The sequence below is a fragment of the Aquila chrysaetos genome, chromosome 11 (assembly GCF_900496995.4).
Source record: "Aquila chrysaetos chrysaetos chromosome 11, bAquChr1.4, whole genome shotgun sequence".
Classification (NCBI taxonomy): Eukaryota; Metazoa; Chordata; class Aves; order Accipitriformes; family Accipitridae; genus Aquila; species Aquila chrysaetos.
The window spans coordinates 34789337-34814271 of record NC_044014.1 but is presented as its reverse complement, the minus strand read 5'-3'; the positions used below and the strand labels follow the sequence as shown (position 1 = coordinate 34814271).

The window sequence follows — 24935 nt, the reverse complement described above, 5'->3', positions numbered from 1 at the left end:
ATACCCTAGTGGCATGCAAAACCGGTGACTTTCACGTGCTCCTCTTAAACAGGTGCCTGAACAGATCTTCAGAGGGTGGGATAATTAAACCGTGTCATTTTTAGGAGGTCACCTCTATACCCCAGACCTTGGGACAGTTGGTAGGCCAAGCAGGCTGTCACAGAAACAATTAAAGGCTCACTGGTGGGTGAGTTTCTTAGCGTAAGCCTCATGGATTTGGGGTAGTGCTGGTCCATGAGAAAAGATTTCATTTTTTCTGGCTGTTTTTTCTTCCCCATGAGAAAAATTTAAAAAATATCTTCTGAGTCTACTATTTTCTGCAAGGGGGAAAAATTTCTGAAAATTTGCTTCAGGTGAATGTATTCTGTGATGCCAAAAGTGGTTTTCAGTTCAAGGTGTATATACAATTCATGGACTAGCTTGTTGGTAGTTATATTTTGAAAAGTTTCTTTTGGGGTTTTGCTCTAGGAGTGATAGAATCTTAATGAAGAGTAAAATCAGAACAAAACCAACCTTGTTTCAGTTGTTTTCTTGACCGTCTCCTAGTGCACACACCTGAGCTGTAGTTTGCATGTATGGTGTGTGCATTTAGTTTGCATGTATGTGTGTTGATCAAATGACCAACGCTCAGCCTCCCCTCTCTTACAAAAATACCCTGAACAGTGCTGGCTGGTGGGAGACCAGAAATCCCTTCAGGAGCAGAGGTCTGTGACGCCTGCACAAGCTGTACTTCAGCAAAGGCAATTACCATATGTATAATATCCTTGTGAAATACTTCTGAAGTGTAGGACGCTGGGCCAAGGTTACCCTCGTTCTCCAGCTGAGGGGCAATAGACTGCAGATGTCTTCTCAGAAACACACACCTTTGACCTTTCCTTGTTGGTCCCCCATCTGTTTGCAAACAGGCATGAGAAGCATGAATGGCAACAGGCACGCTTGCTGCCCGGGCGGTGTAAAGCCGCAGCAGAACAAGTGGGATACCATGCCAGGAGCAAAAATCCGAGCAGCCATCTGGTCCAGAGAGGCGGCTGCAGCAGAGAGCACCGGAGCACCAAGTCTGCACACTTGTAAAAGACAGGGCCTTTTTTATCCTGGCACATCCAGCCTGCCTGGGAGGCTTCAAGTTATCATTCAAGTAGATGAAGCCAACCACATAGCTGCATGCTGTAAGGTCAGGATCTCTTGCACTGTGCACAGCTGTATATTCACACAATGCCTTTTGTCTGTATGGCCCAAATATGCATTTAATCTAAACACAAGACCATTGCCTGGCCTTCTGCCTCCTGGACTGACTTAAAGGTACGGTGTAGGTGTAGTCACGGCTGGAGTAGGCATGTTTAGCTTTGCCAGGGTGTGGGTAAATACCAATATTGTGCATGTGCGGTATAATATGTAATGCTCCATCTCCTCTGCCCACCTGGTGAGGGGCAAGTCAAGCAGCCATGCCGTGCACAGCTGGATAATCTGCTATCTTAGTGCAGCAGTTGCCCCCAGCCCGCCAAAGAAAGCACTTCGCAAGTGTCTCTGGTACAATGCAGTGACTTATTAGCATGCTGAGGCCCAGGAAAGGTGCTTGCTGCATGTGAGAAACTGTTGAAGGTACTGAGTTGGCAGAAAGAAGAGGGAGGGAGCTTGGAAGCGACAGAAAAATCAGCAAAGTAATGTAAAGGAAAGTGTTGCTGTGGGAACTGGCTGACAGTCAGGCAGGGTAGAGTCCAGGCAGAACTGCTGGCACCCAGCCAGCTGCTGCCAGTCACCGAGCAGAGATAGGAGAGGGCAAGTACCAAAAGTGTGCAGAAATCCCCCCTGCTGACAAGCCCCTCTTAGCACAGTTACCCACTGTAAGCCAATAAACTATGGTTTGAACAAATACTGTGGACAGAGTCTGGGGAATTTCTTGGAAGCCCTGGTCCTGAAGTCTATTACTTTGAAATTAGTAATTAGGCTTCAAAACATGTGTCTAAAGTGTGATTTAAGGACTGAATGTGTCAGGCCATATATATTCCAATGTTTTGGAGGTCAAAGCCTCTAAGAAACAGCAGGCAGTAATGAGTCCCACATCCTTTCACTGCTGCCTTATGTGTAGCTCTGGTTTTCCCTCATCTCACACCAGCACATGGTAAATTTGTCCAACCCATCACATTTATCTTTGAAAGTGACTTCTCAAGCAAGCAGAGGATCTCTCCTCCTCTTCCTCTCTCCCTCTCAGCTCAGAAGAGCCTCTTCCTCTTTCATAACATTATAATGAACCTGTAATCTGTTGTATTTTTTCCAGGCCTTTATGAAAAATTCAAGCCAACTTTTACCTGCCTGCAGTGTGTGATGCTAGGATAGAGAGTGCGAGGGGGAAAAGGCTTGTCAAGCCAATGACTGCATTTAACTTATGTTGCTTGTTTTTCCCTCTCCTTGGAGAGATGTACAAATGAAAATTCAAGAGACCAGAATAAAAAAAGCGTGGCTCGATAGAGGGTGGCATTAGCAACAAAATGTGAAAGGACATTTTGTTCGTGTCACAACAGGATCTATATTTAAGAGCTTGTTGTATGTTTCATGTCATAAAATCACTTCTGGGATTATTTTTTCTAAAAAAAAAAAAAAAACAAAACCAAAAACCAAAACCCAAAAAACATGCCCACTGCAGAAAGCACTAAAATAGTCCATTCCAGCCACTTCAGACAGGATGTATGGAAATGATCAGCATTAGTCTGAGGTAAGAACAAATAGACGTAACTATCTGGTGACGCAGAATAAAGAGAGAGAAGAGCGGGATTTTGCTCAAGTAGTTTGAAAGAGCCAGTGGCATTGGAAGGATCATTAGGGATGATAGAAGCACTAATTTGTTTGACCTTGTAACTGCTCTAATTGGTGGCCATCCCTTTGAATATGAATATCCCCTTGAATATTTCAGTAACTCTCCTGGAAACAAAACAAATGTGTTTAGATATCCTCTGGGTGTGGGAGACTGTTTTTACTACTGACACAGAGAGGGGGTCAGATGCCATCAAGTGCTTTAAAAACACGCTCTCTCTTCAACCGGCAAGAGCATCTCAAAATGATTGTCATTTTTCTATGTACAACTCTAATTAAAGGTCTAGGTTTCAATTAGTCTCATTTTCCTGGCCTATAATGTTACATGTCAGTCAGAACATTTTGTTTTAAGCAGAAAGTTCACCTGTAAGGGCCCAGACGGTATACATACTGCTCTGAGATGATATTAATTATAGATGAGGTGTGATTTTAAAAACGTATATAGGAATGAGGCATCCAGGTCCTACTGAATTTCACTTTGATGTGAGCATACAACCCACCTAGATGCCTTCAAAGAGTCTCAAATGGCAAAATGTGGTAACTGTGCTTCAAATTTATTTTCAAAGATGAGTGGTCAACTTTGTCAGAACACTTTCAGATTTAAAAAAATATTTTAAACTTGACACTTTCTGATTCGTGTTATCTCCTTGTAAAGTCCCCCCAAGCTAACAACAGTTATATTCAGCCTAGTGCGTGTACTGATCCTTCTCAAGCATTCCACCTCTGTTAATGGGACATGAAGTGTAGACATGATACACATATCCAGCAGTCAAGTTCTGCTGATGACCAGACATTAACTTTAACAATGACCTAGTAAATTGTGTAAACATGACTGGGAAGGAGCCTTTTTTCCTGATGATTATTCAGGCTCTCAGGTGTCAGAGGGACCTCATCTCCTCATCCAGTCTTCTACAGCAGGACTATCATCTCGACAGGAACCTGGTTCCCCCATGGGAAAACCTCTCTTTCCAAGGGAGATACCTGATGAATTGATGACTCAGCAACTGGCAATGTGTGAGGGAGGCTGTATCACCTACCTTCCCCAGGAGCCCCTTTGCCTGAGCCTTCCCTCCATTCCCCCTACCTCTGCTTTGGGCAGGTTATTGGACCATGTGGGTTATCTCAAGAATAATTTTCAAGCATCATTACAGTAGGAAAGGGGCAGGTGATACGTGCAAGGTATGTGGGCAAGATGCTGTAGCTGTCTTTCAGGTTAATTTGTAATGCTTTGAAAGATCATGGCCCAACTTCACTGACATGGTGTTTTATCTGAGGAATAAGCAGAAGTCCAAGCAGGGCTGCCGTTTCTTGTCTTTTTCTCTGCTGTTGGGTAGGCTTTTGTAAGAAACGTTGTACTTTACAGAGTTAAATGACACAGTAACTGAGAAATATATCTTTATTATTAGAATGTTTATATTCTAAAAACTTTTATCTGGGGTTACAGTACAATCCAATTTCTTTCTAATTAACTAACCTGGCGTTTTTTCAGCAAGTAACTGTAACTTAGGCTTTGAAAAGTTTAAGAACATGCAACTTTTACTCTCTTTTTCTCTTCCTCCCCCAAAAGGACAACTTACAGTCAAGATTTTGGCGTGATAAATAATAAAATAAACATCTAATTTATGAACTAGTAGTTACACTTAACTTTGGTGACTAACAGAGTAGATAGGCTTTTAAAAATAAAAATATTCTTTCAGTGTCAAGTGGATAAAGGAACAGATGAATATATTTTACTTTATTATCTTCAAAAAGGGTAATTTTTTTCAGGTTTGTAAAAGAATGTGGAAAGCAATAGAAAAAACTCACGGATATTTCTATTTTGTGGCTAGCCTAAGAAAGTTGTTGTAACACACAATCTGACCCAAACCCATGCAACACAATTAACAACTCCTCTTCAACACACACAATGCCTAGCATAAGGCCAAGTGTGGCCTTGTGACATAGTTAAATAAATATTAAAATGTCATTACAACCTAAATACCTGAACTGGTTTTACACTGTGACTTTCTACTGAAACAGTGTTGAGAAATTTTAAACATATATCTGATTGTTCCATATACAATATTTAAAATAAGTGAGGAATAATACTCTCTTTCTTTACTCTGCTACTTTCTGGGAGCTCTGTACACTGACAAATGTATGACATCTGTAGTTACCTGATCCTAGCTGACTGATTGGTCATCTTCTGCTTTAAAAATATTGCAACTCAGGTGCTTATTGCAGCTGTAATCATAGTGATACACTGTCTTTTAATACTCAGTTCTGCTTACAGTCATAAAAAATGAAAAACATTTTTCACAAATCTTTGTACACATACTGTAAAAATCACCTTCCACATAAACAATTTACATCTGTTATGAGTATTTAAAAAATAAATTACACAGACTTGTCTCACCTATCCTTTCTTTTTCGTGAGAAAACAAATTTCATCAGCAACGTCAACAGGATGTTCTTATCTGTAAACATGGCATGAGGATTCATGTTACCAAAAAACTGTACACACAAAAAATCATCTTGATAAATACTCTGATAAATAAGGATCCTTTTAATTGGCACAAACCAATGTAAACATGTGCATTCTTGTCCTGCAATCATCTCTAACTTCCTTGCTCTTCGGTTTTTTAGTTGAAATTCAGGGATCTCTCAGTCCTGTCAAGATTCTTCAGAGATAAAAACATGAAGGGTTTCGGTTATGATCATAGCCATTTTAGGCCTCTCGTGCTTGAAACCAAGCACAGGCATTGAACGAGGTGCCATGCAATGTAAAAGGTTGCTTTAGCCTTTCATCTGCTGTACCACAGCTGATAACCTTCTGCTGACACTTGGTACTGAAATTTCTCCTCTGGCTCAGTGCAGTCTATGCTTGTCAGGGCTGCAGTACCAGCTTCTGGTATCCTCACTGAGTGACACCAGAGGCTGGTACCTATGGCAAAGCCATAAAGATTCTGGAATTTGAAAACTGTGCTTGAGACACCAGAGCAGCCCAAACTTGTGCCAACAGACAACATGGCTGCTGGCAGGATTGAGTAGTTTAATGTATGTAATAAAACATGGAAATGTGCCTGACTGGCCTTATGGCCGAAAATCCAGGGTAGCAATCTTCTGCATCTAAGTATGTCTGTGCAGGCAACAGTTAACCATTGATCTTATATGTACCTAAGCTGAAAGATTCAATATTTAGGTGCCAATTAAATGGATTCTTTGGAACTTCAGCAACAGCACGGATGGAAAATAAATTACCAAGCCACATGCTGCCACTAAAATAATTAAGGATACAGCCACAGTACTGCCCAGCAAGATAACTGCAGTCATTTAAAATAAGCTCTATAAATAAATAAATGAATGAATAAGTAGAAAAACCTCCATGTAAACTGAATAAAATGTCACTTCTCTTATAGTGCCCAAAGAAGGAATAGTGTTACTAAATAATATAAATCTTCCATACTGTATATATTTCTATATATTATATCTGATATGTTTTGGCATGGCCAGATGGATAGCAAAAAGTAGGATGACTACCTTCATTCAGTATTTGTTCTGTTGAAGCCAAGCTCTGGCATTACTATATATTGCTAACCATTCCTATAGCGGTTTGGCCTTTTTACCCATCTTTGATTTTGCGCTTACTTTCCTGGCAGAGCAGACTGGTTCAGCTTTCTTTTGTGCTCTCCATATTTCTCTTGAGCAATCAACAGGTTCATAGAAGCATTTCACTGGCTGCAAGCTGTTTTTTTCATCCTTTGCTTTTTTCAACAAGATTCTTCCTTTTTGAAAGGAATGAGGCTTTGCGTCAGGGATGTTATACGAAGTGTGTTGACTTCCTCGGCTCCTGAAATTAATAACAGTGATAATTAATAACTATTATTCAATCTTGCAAAGTGAGACGTCCCCAAAATGTCCCAAATGCATACATTTTTGAAGACAGAAATAGCCTTGCTTTAAAGGACCAAGCTGAAAGTTAAAAACAGAGTTGCAAGATGAATTACACTTCTCAATACTTAAAACCATCCATTACTCTAAGAACCCTACATGTGTTACTGGTGGACTCTTCACGCATGTTCACTTTTATTCAGATAGCATTCTGCTGATTTTGGAGCACTGAGACCTTATTCTCATAACTATATTCTCTATATTCTCATAACTTGGTGTTCTACAGAGATTTTTAAAGATGCACATATTTACGGCAGGCTTCTGCAAAGAATGAACATTCCATGGTCTTTAGAAGACCACACAGCACCAGTAACAGTAGAAAGCGGGTGCAGGAACTACAGGACCTTCTTGGTGGGATCTCAGTACTTCCCTAGCCTGCGGCCAGGCCCCAGGGAACTGCTGCTGCTAATGGCCAATAGCTCCGTAAACTCCAGGCTCTGCCTTTGTGCTGGCCACCCATCTAGGGAAACTTTAGCTTTGCTTTTAGGCTTTGATTTGAAATGGGAGAAGAGGAAAAGGGAATACAGAAATTGGTGGGAAGAAGGGTATGAAAGCTTAAAAGCCAAAGTAAGCTGAATTCTTTGTTCTCTCTGTGATGGTTCAAGCCCAGCAGGATTTGCTGAAATTGGTGGGCTTAGGTGGAGTGACAGCCTGGTGCTGCAAAGGCTGAACCATGCCCTCTGCTCTGAAATTTTACGTTGAAACTGCAGTTCCACAGTTTAGCTAGGTAAGATCATTACAGTCCCTTTTAACATAATCTTGAAATGTTTTACAGCAGATACATGTAGTGCAACAGCAGCACTATGAATATAAGGCACCAGCTCATGTGTGCCCAGCTACTGTGACTGAAGAACAGATGTGCTGATGTACAAGTTAATCTCTTAAGGGTTCCCACAGGGCTATTTTCCATAGCTCGTTATTTCTGGAAACCATGTATCTGTAGTATTACTTCTTCTGGGAGTTCAACAATATTGCACAATTGACAAAGCCAGTTTTGGAAAAAGCTGTGGTTGCTCATGTGTGTACAGTGCAAACTCTCCCCTGCTCTTTAAAAGACCAGAAGGGTGTCACGAAAGCCTCTGTATTTTTTGGTGGAAGGCAGTGAGGGCAAGTTGACAGCACAGGAACTGAGCGTTACCTACAGAACAGTTTTACCTGGCTGGCAGCTTTGCCAACCAGACTTCACTATCAGGAAGTTTTTTGGGGGAAAATGCTGTGAAGGTCCAAGCTGGAGTTTGCAGGCACTGTGCCATGCTGGCCTTGTGCAGGCCTGGGCTCTGACCACTGGCTGGGGGTTAGAAATGACTTTTGTAAATGCACAAGTGTTGGCCGCTCTGGATTATGATCACTTCATGGGCACTGTTTGTTACAGTCCGTTACTTAGTTGTTGTTAAAAGATGCAGTGCTCTGTTTTTCTCAGATGTTGTTATGGCAAAAAAGTTACATCGTTTACTCCCAAAGCACACACAGGCGTTACTGCAGGTGATGTTAGTCACTCCTCTGCTGCACTGAATGATGCTATTAAAACCAGAAGAAGGTCTAGGTTAGTATGATTGGAGGGGATTGCCTAAAAGAGCTAAACTCTATTTAAATTGAACGAGTTTATGGTAGAGAACATGGACGTCTGTCCCTAATTCACAGTCAGGGTAAGAAGATATCCAAGACGGAGAAAGATGCAGGTCATTGCACGTGAAATGCAGTGCTGCCAGCTCCAGATGCGGGAAATGTTTTTTCACTGAAAGCAGCAGCTCCTCAATACAAGTGACTGCGAGAGTTTGAACTACTCAAACATATTCCTAATCTGTCGCATTATGGAGAAAGACTGAAATGATGTGACTAAATGCAGCCCACTGCCACAGGCACTTAAGAATCCTATTCTTGCTGCATTTCAGAAACATCAGGTATTTTTCAAGACAGGTCTCATGATCTTGAGAGGCCTAATTCTTAGCTTCTTTACAATGGGAGCTGGCATTTAAAGTTGATTTAGGCACAGATGTGCTGGCAAATCTCAGTGCCCTTGAGAAATGGCTAGTGAGCATCAGCAAAGGTCTGCCATGCCCTCAGTGGAGCATTTCCTGAAAACACCCAGGAGAAATTGGAGAAAAGGAACTGGGAAGCAAGGCGGAGGCTTTGGAGCAAGAGGGATTGCAAGTGCTGCCATTGATCCCAAACAACGTAAGCCATCAGTTGCCCCAAACCCCCTGAGATTACACTGCATTTTCTGGATAGGTAGTAACACTTCCCAATCTTTTTGACTGGTACATATCATTAAAACCTTGTTTTATGTACTGAGCTGAGTTAGAGCTCTTAAAAACAGCTGGTGTGGTGAATGCAAATGCTGGATTCATCCACAGAACAGGCAGAGCAAAATAAAACTTTCCCGTCCTTCTGAGCATCCTCTCCCATATCCTCTCTGCTTTGTAAGACAAGTTGGGATATTTTTAATGTGGTAACTCCAAATAAAGGCTACTACTAAATTCTAGTTTTGACAATGTCTTTTCAAAGTATATCAGTAGTTAAACAGAAACCTCTAAACAATTTCATATATGCCTTTGAACTCCAACTATTTGTCAGCAATTAATGGGTTTTACCAAACTGCACTATATTTAGACCAAAGACTTGTAGGTGGAAGGACTCATCTCACCGAGTCATTGAATTCACTGGTTATATTTTAATTCTATTTTCCTTGATTCCAGTCATATTAAGACATCTAGAAGCCTGAGAAGTGTATACACAGTCAACTGAAAGACTACTTCGGACAATCAAGTTTTTCCAGAATCTCAAATCAGTAGGGAAAAAAAAAGCTATAAAAAGTAGAAAAAACAAAGCTAAAGCTCCGTGCTGTTAATTATGAATGCAAATACTGCTTATCAGTTGCCTGCTAGGACTATGATATATGAAAAACAGAAAATACTCAAAGAGCAAAAAGGCCACCCCCAACCCAGTAGGCTATACATTGTAATTTTGGTTTATTTTCCAGCCCATCCATCTGTTCATGCGTGTCTTAGTCTTCCAGTAATTCTTGAACCCATTGGTCAGACACAAACAAATCCGGCAGGGACGCAGAAGTCCAAGACCTGTGGTGATGCAACAAGTTTCATGGCAGTGGGAAAAAGACCCAAACTTGTGTTCCCACTAAGAAAGGTTGCCCTGAAGAAGGATGTGCTGCCTGACTGTCACTTGGCCAGGCAGCACACATGATGCTCTGAACCAGCTGCTGGGACTCATGACCAATTTGCAAAGACAGGGGAAACCAGCCCCAATTAGTTCTGCTGCTCCCAGGACACCTGCTTGAGTAACGCGAGATATTGTTAGTGCCCATGCTTTGTCGGGGCACTTGTTTCATTACACGTGATTTTTAAGTCAACAGTGTTACTGTCAGTTAGGAAATGACAACTGTCTCTCTCCTACCTACAGAATGTTAAAGATATTTTCAGCGGAAACTTGGCCTGTCTTTGCTGAAGAGATTCAGCTACTGTAGCTTTGCAATAGGCTATTATAGTCAGCAGGGAGGAGTCTTTCAGTTAACAGAAAATTATTCTTTTTTTTTTCTTTAAAGAATATCTGATTTTAGCTTTGATTTAGCAAAAATCTGTTTTTCCTCCCCTACATGGCATAAATATAGATCACACTCGGGTATAGAACCTGATCCAAACCCAACCTGATTCAGGCTTTTGGATAAGGTGAAATGCAAAAGCAGAAATGCAAGCATGTCAAGTTAGTGTATTTAAGTAAAAGAAAAATAAAAAGCTATACGTACAGGCATCTGGGTTTCTTATTTAATGAAATGTCTGTAAACTGCAAAGAAAATAGAAACAGGTTATTAATATTAGTATTACATGATAACATAATTAAAGTACAGGGATAAAATATATGCAGTCTTCAAAATCATATTTCCATTCTCGCCTGCTGTTAAAAGTAGAAGAATATTCATGAAAGAAATTGAAACCCCCCCCCCAACTTTTACAGATTATTACTCCTCCAACTTATTACATGTGTTTTTAAAATTTGCAACATATGAGTTAGTGGTTGGATATTTCCCCATTATTTTTATCATAACGATAATCGAATTGCTCAAGAAGTGTGGGCTTAACAGAGATCTTTCACATTAGATTAAGCAGTATGGATACAATGAGAAGTAATTATTGTGTTCAAGATAATTAAGGGACAGTGCCTGACTAAGCTGTATTAAATGAACTTTCTCTCAGAGCCTTTAATTTTGCAGTGATACATTTCCTTTACACAAGCGGCTAGCAAACTCCAGCTACGAGCCCTTGGCTCTGCCTACAGTAGCACTGAAGGGCAGAGGGCGAGAACGCAAGCATTTCTCTCCCTTCCTACCCCACATCCTGAGACCACCTAGGGACAGCATAGCCTCAGAGCCAGCACAACTTTGCATGACTTCATTTTTTACAACAGTTTGGTTCACAGTGTGGAAACACTTTTTCTAGTTCCTCTTTTAGTGGAGGTCAGGAAAGGAGGTGTTTAATGCCAGCCCAGCTTAAAGTGGTCTGGGTACTAAATCGGTTCTTTGTACTGATCTCCCATCAGTGCTACTAGACTGAGCCTTTGAATATCATTTAATGAAGTCACTGAGCCAAGCAAGTCAGATCTGGCATCTGAAAATGATTATGTTCTTGTAAATGTTCCCTCTGTCCCTGGTATTGTCCACACTTTGCAGATGGATTTTTGCCCAGCCTAACTTTGCTTGTCATCTGTCTTGGATGGAGTCTGGAGCCATCTCATGGTGTGCTTTTCTGTAATTACCTCCTGAAGGTCAGGCTGGTCAATATTTGGATGGATGACCTTAGAGGAATGCTGAAGTCACTCAGAATGCAGGGCAGCTACCTCAAAAATTAGTGCCTTCCCCAAGGGACACTGCTGAGCCAGGGATCCCAGTAAACACATCAAGAGCAGGGGAGATGATTTAATACTGAGGCCCATCTTTACGGTCCCCCTCGACACTGTTTGAGATGTCCTGTGCTAGATTTCAGCACATCTACATTTATTCAGGTCTTACCTAAAGCTCTTTGTCTTCCAAGTGGCTACAGGAACCTTTGCTTTCCACCATTGCACACCTGTTCAGTGCTGTGCATGATCAAATGCCTTTCCTCTCACATCCCAGGATGAGCAATTACTTAGCATAGGCAGCACAGGGTATTCATTTAAACTGAAAAGTTCTTTGGAATTCATGTGGCTAAAACTTGCCATGTAAATGTAATGTACTGTAGGGAAAATACTGAGTTTAAGTACTAATAATGAAGGCTTTTAAAGAAATAATGTATTTTAAAAAACAACATTCAGACAGCTTTGGTTTCTAACCTGTGGCGGAACAGGCCTGTGGGAATCCATTCACTGTTACTAAGACTCCCATGATAGGTAACTACAGAAAGCAAGCTGATTTGCCAGCAGGCTAACATGTCCTCTGTAGGGATCCACACCTTTCCTGAGACTCTTTAGACATCTCCAAAAAAATCTAAGTCACTGTGACATAAAGGAAAAGTGGTTGTTGCAAAGGTAACAGCAGCAATAGCCAAAGCTGGAAAAAAAAGGTAAATATCTGGCAAATATTTCATTATTCTCTGCTCTCCCTTTGCCATCTTTGGCTATTGCTGTTCTTACACTCTCTGCTCCTTTCACTCCTGTGAAATGGCAGTTTAAAACATAAATAAAACACATCTAAAGAAACATTTTACAAATCCAGATCTGTCTGGAGTAGCAATTAGCCTGACCCACTGAGCCCACCCATATTCAAACTCAAGTATTCTCCCTCTGGTGGTGGGTGACAATGAAGAGAAGGACTTTGCTGGCTTACCATATGCTCACTGGCGTCAGTGTGGCTGCACACCATCTGCTGATTTTGGTAATATTCTAGCTGCCTTTCTGCCAGATCCACACGCTGCAACAGGTTCTCAATGAAGTGCTGGAGCCTGGCTTTTCCCCGCACTTCTTTTTCTGCTGCTTCTTCCAGGAAGTGGTTGAAAGTGACAACTTCTCTGCAAGATGGAAACATTACAGAGAGCACATTTAAATAATGCAAAGGGCCCTGGTCAAAAAATTACTGAATTTTCTCCTGTTTTTCACGGTGATAGCCCATGGTGGCCAATTACTGTCCTTTACCTCTACCTCTGTCATTTTTGTGGACACAGTGCAGATCTGGAAACCTGAATGCTGAATTTAAGTTTATGGGCAGTGGGTTTGGGTTTTTTTGTCACATTATTAGGTGTCTTGGAAATAGTCCTTAGTGGTCCACAGGGTAGAAACATCATTAAGAATCACCTCTTGAGGTATCTGGAGACAGCTACAGCCACTTTCTCTTTTTTTTTTTTTCACTTACCTGTGGGAGTATCAGCCTGGAAACATGAAGAGAAACGGATGAATCCCCAAATTCATCTTCCTGGTTCATCATAATCTTACAATGGTAGTTTAATGTTGCTACTGGGGTGGCTCCTAACTTAAAAGAGCTACTGTGGCCATTAAATTTCATTTTGGCTGTGATCCTGCAAGTACGTCAAAGTGCAGTGTTATGATCTGGAGCTAGTGGGAGCATGGGAGATTAACAGATAATCTACAGATTATAGACCAAGGAATATGTGCGTGGGAAGAGCAAGTTTTAGGTCAGGAGTTTAGAAATGTTTCTTGTCTGCTAACACAAGCGGAAGAAAGAGATAGCACCACTGACTGTGAAAGGTCCCAGCTCTGTACTGAGACAAAGCTCATTTTGAACTGCTCTGCATACTATCAGTTTACTATCAGTAATCCGGCCACGATTTGGACCTCTGATATCACAGGAGTTTCTGGGCGGGAGAAGTTTGGTTGCAGAGTGAAGCATGTATTATGAAAAATGGCAAATCTGAGCACATAGGACTTCCCCAGTTAATAAATGCCTGGATAAACAGTTCTTGCTCTGCCAATGAAACCATGTTAATTTTTGCTTTGTATAAAACTGAAGGGGTGGGAGTTGGAGGAACCAATGCTTGCCAAATGAGAAAGGGCATGATTGCTAGGTAGAAATGCATCACTTGAGGAAAAAGCATTTTAAGCAGAAACTAGGAAACAGTTTGTAGCTGAAATAACCTTTCAAAGCTTGGCCTATTTATAACAAATCCAAAGTTTCTCTGCATTTCATTGTTTTAACTCAGTATAGTTGTAGATAATTGGTTTAACTCAGTATAGTTGTTTTAACAGTGAGCTGTTTTGCCCTAAGAAGAGTTAGGCACAAGTGGTCAGCTATGGAAATTCACCATTTAGGATTTGGGCTGTGTCTGCCTGCTCTATACCACAGCAGAGTGCACCAAGAGGCTGTTTGCATGGCAGATCTAATAGTAGGAATAAGGTAGAAACAAGCACATATTGTTTGGATGAAGAACATCGATGAATATTAGTTTATATTAACTGACCCACAAAACCTGGCTTAAGAAACAGAGAGGTACCTTGTTTGTTAAGCTCAGCTAATCCACTGCGTTTCAAGGCTCTGCAGTTTCTGTGATTATTAGCTTGCCCAGAGCAACCTGGTAATAAAAAGTCACTGAGGAATGCTTAGGATGAAGCCAGTCTAAACTCATTAAGGACAATTTTAGGGCTTTATTCTCACCACACTTACAGCATTGTAACTTCTTTGATTTCATGATGCCACTCTGATTTTGTGTTAGTGTGGAAGCAATGTGAAGCCCTTGGCACTCCATTGGGCTCCTCTTTTACAGTAGATAGGAAGCTCAAAAGGACAGAAACTCAGCAGGCTGGCTCCAAATCCCTTAGCCTTTGGGTAAGGAAGAAGTGTGCATGGCCCGCCAGGCTGCTGGCCCTCCAGTGGGAGGGCTGGGCAGAGTGGGGAGCTGCCAGCCTGGGACACCAAAAGGACACCCCTCCCGGGGCCACAGTCAGCTTGTGTTTCGCTGCAGCAGGAGGCCACAAACATTGAGTACCTGGCATTTGTTTTTAAAAGGGTGATAGTTTCAAGAAGGCTAACATTTGTAATTGTCTCAGCAAAGGTAATTTAAAAGCATTCATTAATCGCCTGCTCCGTGGCATTAATAGATCACCCACAAATTTTCCTTTCCTACAAATATCTTGTTAGTGAGCTGTGCCATAAGGGGGACAGGGGGAAGCAGTGTTTTTTCTGGAAGACTTAGATGACTATCAGGAGGAGAACAGACACATCATGTCAAGAAATTCCCTAGTATTTTCCTTGCTTTCTAGACTACTCAAGATAACTTGGCATGCTACATGCCATTATCTGTAGGAACAGTTATTAGCAGCAGTAGTAGCACTTCTACCCATTTTTCTCTGTTTAGCTGCCTCTCTACAGTCTATGAACCTGCCTTTAATAACTTTTATCTAAAAATTTTCCTTTGGGCTGAAATGGTACCAGCACCCTGTAAATTCCCTTTAGAAATACAGGAGCCAGAATTATACCCACCCGCTAGGTCTTGGTCACATGCCTTGTCCTGATAAGCAGCACTTCTGTCAGTTCAGCTACATTCTTTGTTTCCACTTCATTCTCATCTCTCAGAAGAACAACATCAAGCCCTGAGGACTGACTACTGATAAGTCTCTCTACTTGCTCCAACACCTCTTCCTCAGAGAGCTCGCTCCGTGCCACGGCTATGCCTTGGTTACCTGAAGGGCATTCCCAGAACAATTTTTACCCTCCTCCCACCATGAACAACAGGGAAATGGTTCAAAGAACTCATGTAGCTTTCTGCAGCCACTGTTTATCTGTTTAATTGCCTTTCTTGTCTCTTGTAGTTTGCCCAGACTTTTTCTTAGCCATACTGATGACCCTCTCCCTTCAGTTCTATTTCTAGATATCTGTGATGATTTTTTGCTTATGTTCTTTATTTTACTTTCAGTTTATTTCTCAAGGCCTCTGCCAAGTTTTTTGGGATTATGTGATACAATTTTTATCTTTGACTCTCTGCTCTTATGCTTGTAGAAAGACGGATGTTCACAGACATCAGATGCTGCTCCTCATAAAGTCAGGGGGAAGCTGAGCCCGTGAATATTTTGGGACCCACTTGGTAGAGGCACAAACCAGAGCACAGCAGCATGGGCCCACTGGGCTCTATCTTGACAGCCTTGTCAGCAGCGCTTACCTGAAACAGGAGTCATTCGTTAAAGCCTGGCTCAGACCTGAAGCATTGCCCTTTCTAATGAGAGGTCTCTGCTACTATTCTAAACCTGGAGCACTGCTGCTATACTGAGAAAAGGTTATGTAGAGTTATTAACTCCCCTTATGAACTCCTCCACTCTCAACACCATCTCTTTTGACTCTGCTCTGCTCCTCCGTTTGCTCTCTGCCCATCAGCCTACAGCCTCCTGCCCCTTTTCACTCAGCTGCACCCTGGCACTTACTGTAGCACGGTAAGCTCTAGATCCTGCCACTAAATTTTCTGAGTGGAGTAGATGATGCTTAGCACAGCTCAGATCTCTGTAAATTTCTGTAATGGATAGCAGAGCAATCTCATCCGTTAGCTTATAGTTTACTATACTAATATTAAACATTAATTAAATTAAAATTTAATTAAATTAAAATTAAATTAAAAATTAAAACATTTTATTAAGGGGCTACGACTGGGCAGCAGGGAAAAAGCTGGGTTTCTTGCTTTGTCTTAGGTGCTCGTCAGACAAAACCTTTCAGGAGGGATCACTGCTACTGCCCAGAGAGCAGAGGGCACTTTGTACTGCCAGCAGCTTGTGGTGACAGGGTGAGGCAAGCAAGAGGGAAAGACAAGGGGGATGCAGCCTGGGAGGTGTCCAAGAGGAGCAGGAGGTGCCTGTACTGCCAGACTGCCAGAGAAGAGCTCTTCCCAGAGCCAGAGGAGTGCGGGGGAAGCTTATTGCAGTGCAGCAGGCAACTCAGAGGTGCTCAGCTGAAAAAACAAGTGCAGAGGGAAGGACTCACTGTAGGCAAGAAAAACTTGCTGCCAAAGCTTTTATTTTAATCTGACTGCCAGGGAGTTAACCTGTTATAGTTAACCAGACTTAACTAGTTTGGTGGGTTTTTTGCATTCCAACTGCAGCCTAGCTGCCCTCACAGAAAAACTGCAGAGAGCCTGCCTTGAAACTTATCCTGAAACCTTCTTTATGGAGGCTGTTGTCATGAAACAGCATGAGATGTGGTAAATAAAGTTATAAATCATAGACTGACTAGGTGACGTTTATTCTTCTGCCTTTACCACTAGATTATACAGCGCTCCTTGCAGGAGTAGTGAGCTGTAATTCTCATTTACTGGAGCAGTTGCTGGCCTGTGGACTCTGCAGACACCCTTAGTATTTGTATGGCTTTCAGCAGTTAAGTGTGTGATACACAGAATAGATGCAGAGGCTGGGACAGCTCCAGCTCCTTAACAGCTGACAAGAAGGGCTAATGATTTCTCACATTGCGACCAATTCCTCCTACAGATGCATAATACTGGTCCCAGGACTATTTACAGCAACTTGGACACCTGCAACTGCTCTGTAGGTGGAGACAAGCATGAGGCTCTATGCAGGTTCTGCACCTAAGTATCAATTCCCTTTAGAGAACTTCATTTGGAATAACTCTGCCTAAAATCAATAGAAAACCAAACACTTATTCTACCTGAAGATGGGAAAATTCCTACTACAGGAAGTAGTAAAGTGATTTACTTGTGAAAATATTTAAAATATGGACATTCATTAAGTATTAACGCCACTAACCTCATCCATCATCCCATTGGTGTTACTGCCTGAAGGCTGCTATCATTAGGTTATGGTTTCACATTCCTACACCACTATCAGCATATTCGATTTAAGAGGTTCACACCTCCACTCCTCAGAACGTTATTGACCTACCAGTTGCACCCATTCAGTGGGCTGTGCTCTAGATCTGAGCCCTGAACTTACTGGTGTGACACTGTGAAGATTAAAATGCTTTATTTCACAGAGCCATTCTGTGGGATAGTCATGCTACACTTGAACCAATACAGCTGTGGGGAGTAATCCCTTGAGCGGGAAGATGAAAGGAAACAGGGAAGAGGGAACTGAGGGTGGAAGAATAATGTGTAGTTGTGGTCATATTCTACTTAAGAGCAAAATCAAAACTGTTTTGTTGTACAACTGAAATTCGTATTTCAAGGAAAGCTGTTGTTTTAAAGCACAAATTGCAGTGATCTCTAAAAGCCAACTCTTAATCCCATTGTCAAGATGTTACTTGCACAGATAATTCCATTAATTGCAAATATAAGGTGAAGCCACTGGCAGGAATAACTACTCTCTACCACAGCTATTCTGAAATAGCCCTTGCATTCCAGGCTATGCCAGAGCAGAGGCATGACCAGACAGTCTCAAAACAAATGCATTAGACTGGTTAAAGAAATTACTGTCAGAGATAGGGCAACGTACTACATTAATGCTCTTACCCTATAATCAGGAGACAAAGTGAAGTTGTTTAAGTCACCATTGAAGGTAGCTTCCAGTTGAGGACTGGATAAATGCTTACGCTGCTCAGACTTAATGAAAATCAAACTCTACCAGTTTCATTTGCTCATATAACTTCCTGAAACAAGCCTCTCTGTGTCCTCTAGAAGTTAAGTTCATAGCTGGTTGTAGTTTCAATGGTTTTCTTGATATCTTATTCAACACAGTTTTATTCCCTTTGGGCAGGCTTCTGTGTTATCTTTAAGATCACAGCACTCACTCTGAGTTGCATCCTCTTCATCAAACATTGAATAATCACTTTCGGGGCACATTTTCTAATTAAATCATTCCTTTGCTCAGCAGCTCTGCTGAAAGCTTGACCCTGTAGCCATCATTCATCAAAACTGTCCAGGGCCCAACAGAGGCAGGTTGGTGAACTGGGACCTGTCTTTGGTACCTGTGCCTGCTTCTCTAGAACATCCAGTTTTCTTTTTTTTTTTTTCTTCTCCAAATAATAATAAAAAGCTTTGGCCTTTGGACTTTCTAAATACACAAATAAGCAACACAAGAGTGACTGCTGTAAGACTTTTCTGTGCTTAAGAGTAATACTACTTCAACTACGTATTAGTATAGTTAGTGTGGTACCTCCACCTCTCCTACCCCTCAAAACAGTTCATCTCCACAAGGGCACCACACTAATATAACAGCATGTACCCATGTGCATATTAGCACAGCCATTTTTGTACGGGAACAAAAGTAAAATAACTAAAAAGATATCTTCACTTTGTCACTGCCTTTGTTAGACTGCTATAGGCTTTATTTAAAACAAACAAAAAATAATCAACTGACAAGTCTAAAGAAATAACCTTACTGAGCCTACAAACTCTTCAAACAGGCATCCCTGTGCCTGCTGGTGGCCTAAACCAACACTGCTCCCTCTCACTGGAATGAGAGGGCAACAGTAAAACCTCATAGTGCTGTCATTTGAAATTAGTGCTTTGATTAGCAACAAAGAATTTAGATCTCTCCTCCCTAAGCCTTCTTGGGGCTTCCTAACCAAATTACTCTTGCCAACACACATTTTTCCTTTCCCTTATCTTTCCTATTTGACTTCACAATCAGATCCAAAATCAGAGCCATCACCCAAAGTGCAGCTGTACTGTTATTTTCTGTCTTCTTGTATACCCTTCTAAAGAGGAAGTTTCTTAAATCCCAACTTTTTTTTGTTTGTTTTTTTCACAGCCAGTTCATAGGTCAGGGGTGATGGTTAAACCTGCAAATACATCCTCTTCTACCTTCCATATCTGCTTATTTCTTACATGTAGAAGCAGGTCTAGCCTAAGAGCCCAGATAGGTCCCTGGCTTACGTGGGCACATTTTGTAAAGAATGAAATATACTGGATTGTTAATTTCAGTATTATGGAGTAATTTGATCACTGATAGTGATTGTCCGTTCATATAAGATACTAACAGAGTAGGTGGACATGGACTAATACTCAAATATGGGCCCAGTATAAACATCTCTAACTTCTTTGTCAGAACATTGTTATTTTCCAAGAGTTACTTGAAGGGATCCCCATAAAAGTTTTCACCTTCTTCTCTAGAAGAAGAGTTTTTGTGACCTTATCTAAGATTTGGACTAGTTTGTTGGTTTGGGGTTCCCCCCCCCCCCCCCCTTTTGGATAGTTTGTGGGGTTGGTGGTTTTCTTTGTTTGTTTTTTTGTTTGGGGTTTTTTTTTTTTTACCCTCAGACTGATCTAGAGTAGCCATACCTCAGTCTCTCTGAAATCTACAAGTGCATATTGATTATAAACTCTTCCTTGCTTTCACAAGCACCATATTCCATGATCTCTGGTAGCAGGGACAACCATTCAGAGACCAAGGGAAGACTGGTTTCCTTTACTTCCTTAGAAATAGGATAACAAGTGTTTCATGGAAGAAGATGTTTTCTTTTTCCTCCTATAAAGAGGAAAGAGGAACAAATTTTCAGCTACAGTGGCTCAATACCAATGCCAGTTTGGGGAAAAGTTATCCATATTCACAAGATTGCTTATGAAAAAAAAAAAAAAAAAAACCACCCAAAGAAACTGATGAAAGCATCTATTTCTGAAGGTCAGCAAGTATCAAAACAGTCCCTAAGGGCTGCCTTTGACTTTCCACAGTCTGCAGTGAGAACTCCTGCTTCTGCAATTTCCATTAAGCAGTCTTGTTTGGCTTTCTAATCATCTGGACTTCTTCCAGAAATCAAAGCCAAAGTTGAGATCCTCCTTTTTTGAAGGAGAAAGTCTTTTCAGCACACCAAATAAGTTTTTGAACACACAAAGGACTGCATATGTAGACAGGTCTCAGAATTTACCAACAGTCCATGAGAAAACCAGACAAGTGACACTGTTGTTACCAAAGTCATGAACATCCTTTCTTCTCCCCTCTATTACAGCATACCATCCAGTGCCTCCTTGCTGCTGGCACAAAGCTAAGCATCCCAGGCAATTTTAGAGGTTCAAATCTGAAAAGCTACCCTTAGAAGTACTAGTCCTGCTTTTACAAAGCATTGTTTATACCCACCTTCCTTCTCAATTTGCTAATTGTACAATGACCTTTTAATTGACAAGCCATACAGTGCATTTTTCTATGGCACTATCCCTTGTTATCCCCCAAGATGGGAAATGCAGGAATGATCTGAACAAGAAAAAAATAACATATTTTCAGTTTTTCCTAGGTGAACTCTACCTATTCTTACACCCTGCCTACCATCTCAGTCTCCTCAGAGTACCTTCATAGTGACTACTAAGCGGCAATGCTGTGGGGCTAGGCACGGGCATATGCAAGAACATGCTGTGACTCCCCTCTTCCCCCTCAGTACTCTTGGCTGATAGTCTTTCATCTTATCCACTAGCATGCATTAGGCCCATCTATCTTTAGAAATTAACACACCACTGTGTAATATCCATTCACTCATTCCTATTGCTGCTTTTGCTTCTGATTTTTTTTTTTTATTCTTCTTTATCGAAAGCTGAAACAAGCTCGCAGTAATCCTAGAAGAGCAATACCCTGGGTACTTGGGTGAAGTCTCTTGTGCAGCTGCCTCTGTTGGTTAGTGTTTCTTATCAATCAAATAACCTTCAGTCTTCCCTGTAACACCAACGTAGGAGCTACCTCTTCATCTGCTTATGCCTTTACCCTCCTCCTTTAGAGATGGCTAGAACTGTAACAGCAATCATCTGAGCTCCTGCCCCCTTCCCGAGCCTGGCGATGTCCTAGTGTGAAGGATGGTGTTTCTCCCATTTCTCCTCTCATTCTGTGTTCAGTCTTTTCTGGCCTCAGAACCACAGCCTGCCACTGCTGCTAGTAAGCAGTCTGCCAAGGGGGTAAGTGGCCACTTCCTCGTGCCTTTTCCTAATATAGTTAAAAATCACAACTTTTGCTGTCTTGTTCTTTTCACAGATCAGTGTCCTTTGTTGTCCTCCCCAGATCATACCCATTCTTTCTACCCAGATAACTCTATACCCCCTTCCTCTTTTTCCATGAACTCTTTTCTTCTTCTGCAGCACTGCAGAACTCTGGTTTTGCTCCACTGAATGGTTTCTGCTTTCTCCTGACAGCCATGTTTTTCCTGTGGATCTCAAGCCTTGAATTTTAAAAGCACATTCTGCCTTTAGTTTGGGGTAAAACTCATACCACTTAACTTTAGGTATCTGAGGTTCAGCATCTTGCCTAAGATGGCTGCTTACCTGAGGTCCCCCTCTAGTCTGCAGATGGAGGAAGGATCTCCACAGAGCAATCCCTCCCCCTCTAAGATACTTTTCTAGATCAAGTAGGATGAATCACACTGTGAAAGAGCCCATAAGGGGAGCTTGGCTAGATGGCAATACCAAAACTGCTCCAAACTGTAAGTTATCTTCATGGCCTCCTTCCAGCATACTTTCAAACCTGTCTCAGTTCCACTATTATCTTTAGCTTCATCTTTAGTCCTTCAATCTTTTCTTCCACAGGGATCACCTGATATTTCAAAAATCAGAGGTTCTGCTGAATATCCCTTCAAGGAAGATACACACTGCAGAGGCTCAAATCCCACCACCTTTGCTGTCCCCTTTTCTGGGAAATCTATAGCACTGCCTCAGGACAGATGACTCCTACTGATGTAGGAGCCATCATCATCTTTTCTTTCTAGTCCTTAGACTACAGGAAGGAACGATGAAAGCCCTCCAAACTTCCTACACTGAACTCCTACACCATCTTCCTTATTTCTTCTAAGATCAGTGTCATGGCAACTAGCACTTCTCATCTTCCTTTGGTAAGCTGATGAATTGGTTTAGAGGCACTCCATTACCAAGGCTCTTTATTTGCATTTCTCTGAAATAAGTTGTGTTGCTCCGAAAAGCCTGAAAGGTTTCAGCAAGTGCTGAATAAACTAAGTAGTTCATGTATAAATAATGTATCAGCTATCACTACATTTTTAATGGATGCATCACAAACATATTTTTAGCTGGCCTAGGTTAGTCAGAACAACTCCGGCATCTGCTTCCCATTCCCATGTAAGCGATTCCAGTTTCACAGTTCTGCGTCCATCTAAAACACCGACTTGGACGTGGCCTTTACAGCACTGTCTCCAGCACAGCTTTGCTGCTGCACAGCAGACCATCCCACTCCACAGGCAGCCTGCTGACCGACCACGGTGGGACGACTTGAGGGAAAAGGTGCTATTTGGTATTCTTACATACTTCCTCCAGCGCTTACCCACCCATCTCTTCTTAAAAAGATAACAGATTAGAGGTGTCAGTGTAAATCAGATTACACGCTGATGACAGCTTCTGCTTGTCCCTACCCCCATGAAACCAGGGACACAACACAGGCATTAGAAAGTGTAAAAGTTAGTCACTGGGCAGTCAAGCATGAAAGCCACCTGCTCGGGGAGCTGTCCCCTGCCTGGCAGGGGACGTGGTCACCTGGGCTACAACTCTAGAAATACAGTGGTCAGGAGGTGGTGAGCACCAGGCCCTTTCATACTCGGCAAGCAACCGAACCATCCCCTCCCTTCTCCCCCAGAAGCTTTCACTGGCACAGGTGCTGGCCAGCCCGCGCACAACCATCAGCTGTCGCCTCCCCACTTACTCCTCTTTGCGGTGAAGCTCCTCCTCGGACTCGCTGAGGCGCTGCTTCAAGGCCGCAATCATCTCCACTGCCACGTCCACCTGCCTGCTCAGGGCCCGCTCCCGCCGCTGCACCTCCTGCTTCTTCTGGGACAGCTGCACAAAGGCTGCCCGCACCTCCAGCAGCTCCGCTGTCTTCTGGGCCAGCTCTTTGGTAAGCTTGTCGATTCGCTTCTCAATCGTTTTGTCCACGGCCTCTACCATCCTGTTAAACTTTTCTCTGACGTGTGCCTCGAAGGAGGCTTTGGAGTCAGTGGCTGGGAGGCCGGGTTTAGAAATCTGCTCGCTCGGGGAGTCAGCCGGCACATAGTTTGCAACGTAGGAGACGGGCCGCTCAGCTTCCACCTCCAGAAGCTGCCCGAGCTTCACGCTCTCGCAGGAGGCATCGCAAAAATTCAGGCAGGACCCTTTCGGCTGCACGGCGCCGCCGGGGCTCCCCAGGCTACCCGGGGCGGCGGGCTCCGGTGGGGAGATCAGCTCCGCGCCTTTCAGCGGTGAAAACGGGCTGCTCTTGGGCAGGAGGCTTCTCTCCTCGTAGCTGTGGCTGTACTCCAGGTGCACCCGCAGAGAAGAGAGGCTCCTGAACCTCGTGTGGTCGCCGCATCGCGGGCAGCGGAAGGGGAGGCAGACGCTGACGCTCTCGAGCGGCTCCTGCCAGGGGTGCCTGCCTTCATCCCGGGCCGTCTGTTGCATTCCTCGCCGGGCCCTGTCTGGGAGAAAACAGCCCGCGTCCGCGCCCGCCCGGGGCCGGGGCAGCCCAGCAGGCGCGCCGGGAACTTGGGAAACTTTCCCGGTGATTCTTCAGCGGTATCGCGCCATCTCCGCCCGGCGCCCGGGGAGGCACCCGCCCGGCGCGGCCAGCCGCAGGGCCCCGGCGACGCGACGCGGCTCCGCTCGCCTCGGCCGCCGCCCGGGCCTTGCCGGAGCGGAGGGGAGCGGGGCCGGGCCCCGGCTCGACGCGAGCCTCAGCCGGCCGCAAGGTCGCCGCCCCCGCACTCACCCGACTTGTTGCCGGTGGCAGTGCCGCTGGCGGTGCGGCGGCGGGGGAGCCGTTTTCAGCAGAGTCGTAAATCAGGCCGAGCGCGGCGCCGTCGCCGCCACACGCTCTCCGCCGCCCGGCCGCCGCCGCGGGGCGGGGCGGGGCGGGGCGGGCGGCGGGGGGGAGCGGCCGGGCCGCCCCGGGGCGGGCGGGCTCACAGGGGGCTCTGGCCGCCGGGGTGGGCTGGGGGCTGGTGTGGGCAGCAGGACCGGACCGGGAGGCACAGGCTCAGGGCCGGCTGAGGCCAAACGGGACTGGGAGCCGGGGTCGTTCCCCTCCCGGGGAGCCGGCTCCTGACCCCGCTCGCCGTGGGCACCCGGTAGTTGGGATTTGGGGGCGGGGCGGGGGTGCCGGGGTCTTGTTAGCGGTCATAAAAAAGCAGCGAGCTGCGTGGGGGATGTTGGGGAGATGCTGAAGGGTAAGGCAATTAATAGCATTTAAGCAGCAAGACAAGACTGACACATGCAAATAGGTATAACCTGGCCTCAGCTTTCTGGGAAGAGAATTGTGTGTGTGTTTTTTTAAAACTATATTTAGTAGCCAGAATTTTTTTTTTCTTTTTTTTTGTAAATACAACCCTGATTTAGCCCCTGATTTAGGGGTTTAGGGAGGGGGAGTCAGTAGTAGTG

General features: G+C 43.5%; 1 protein-coding gene across 3 annotated transcripts; it reads right to left on the bottom strand.

The window, feature by feature from the left end:
* Positions 1–4190: 4190 nt before the first annotated feature.
* ZNF365 (zinc finger protein 365) lies at positions 4191–24389 on the bottom strand. Of its 3 annotated transcripts, XM_030030917.2 has the most exons (5): positions 23230–24389; positions 12554–12734; positions 10499–10536; positions 6436–6637; positions 4191–5264 (listed from the first exon to the last, which is right to left on the bottom strand). In XM_030030917.2, the coding sequence occupies exons 1-5, from the start codon at positions 23958–23960 to the stop codon at positions 5247–5249; spliced, it is 1170 nt and encodes a 389-aa protein (XP_029886777.1). In that variant the 5' UTR covers positions 23961–24389; the 3' UTR covers positions 4191–5246. The 3 variants fall into 3 exon arrangements, with proteins under 3 accessions (XP_029886777.1, XP_029886776.1, XP_029886778.1); XM_030030916.2 differs by having other exon boundaries at positions 4191–6637; XM_030030918.2 differs by lacking the exons at positions 4191–5264; positions 6436–6637 and adding an exon at positions 9390–9815.
* Between the last annotated feature and the right edge of the window lie 546 nt (positions 24390–24935).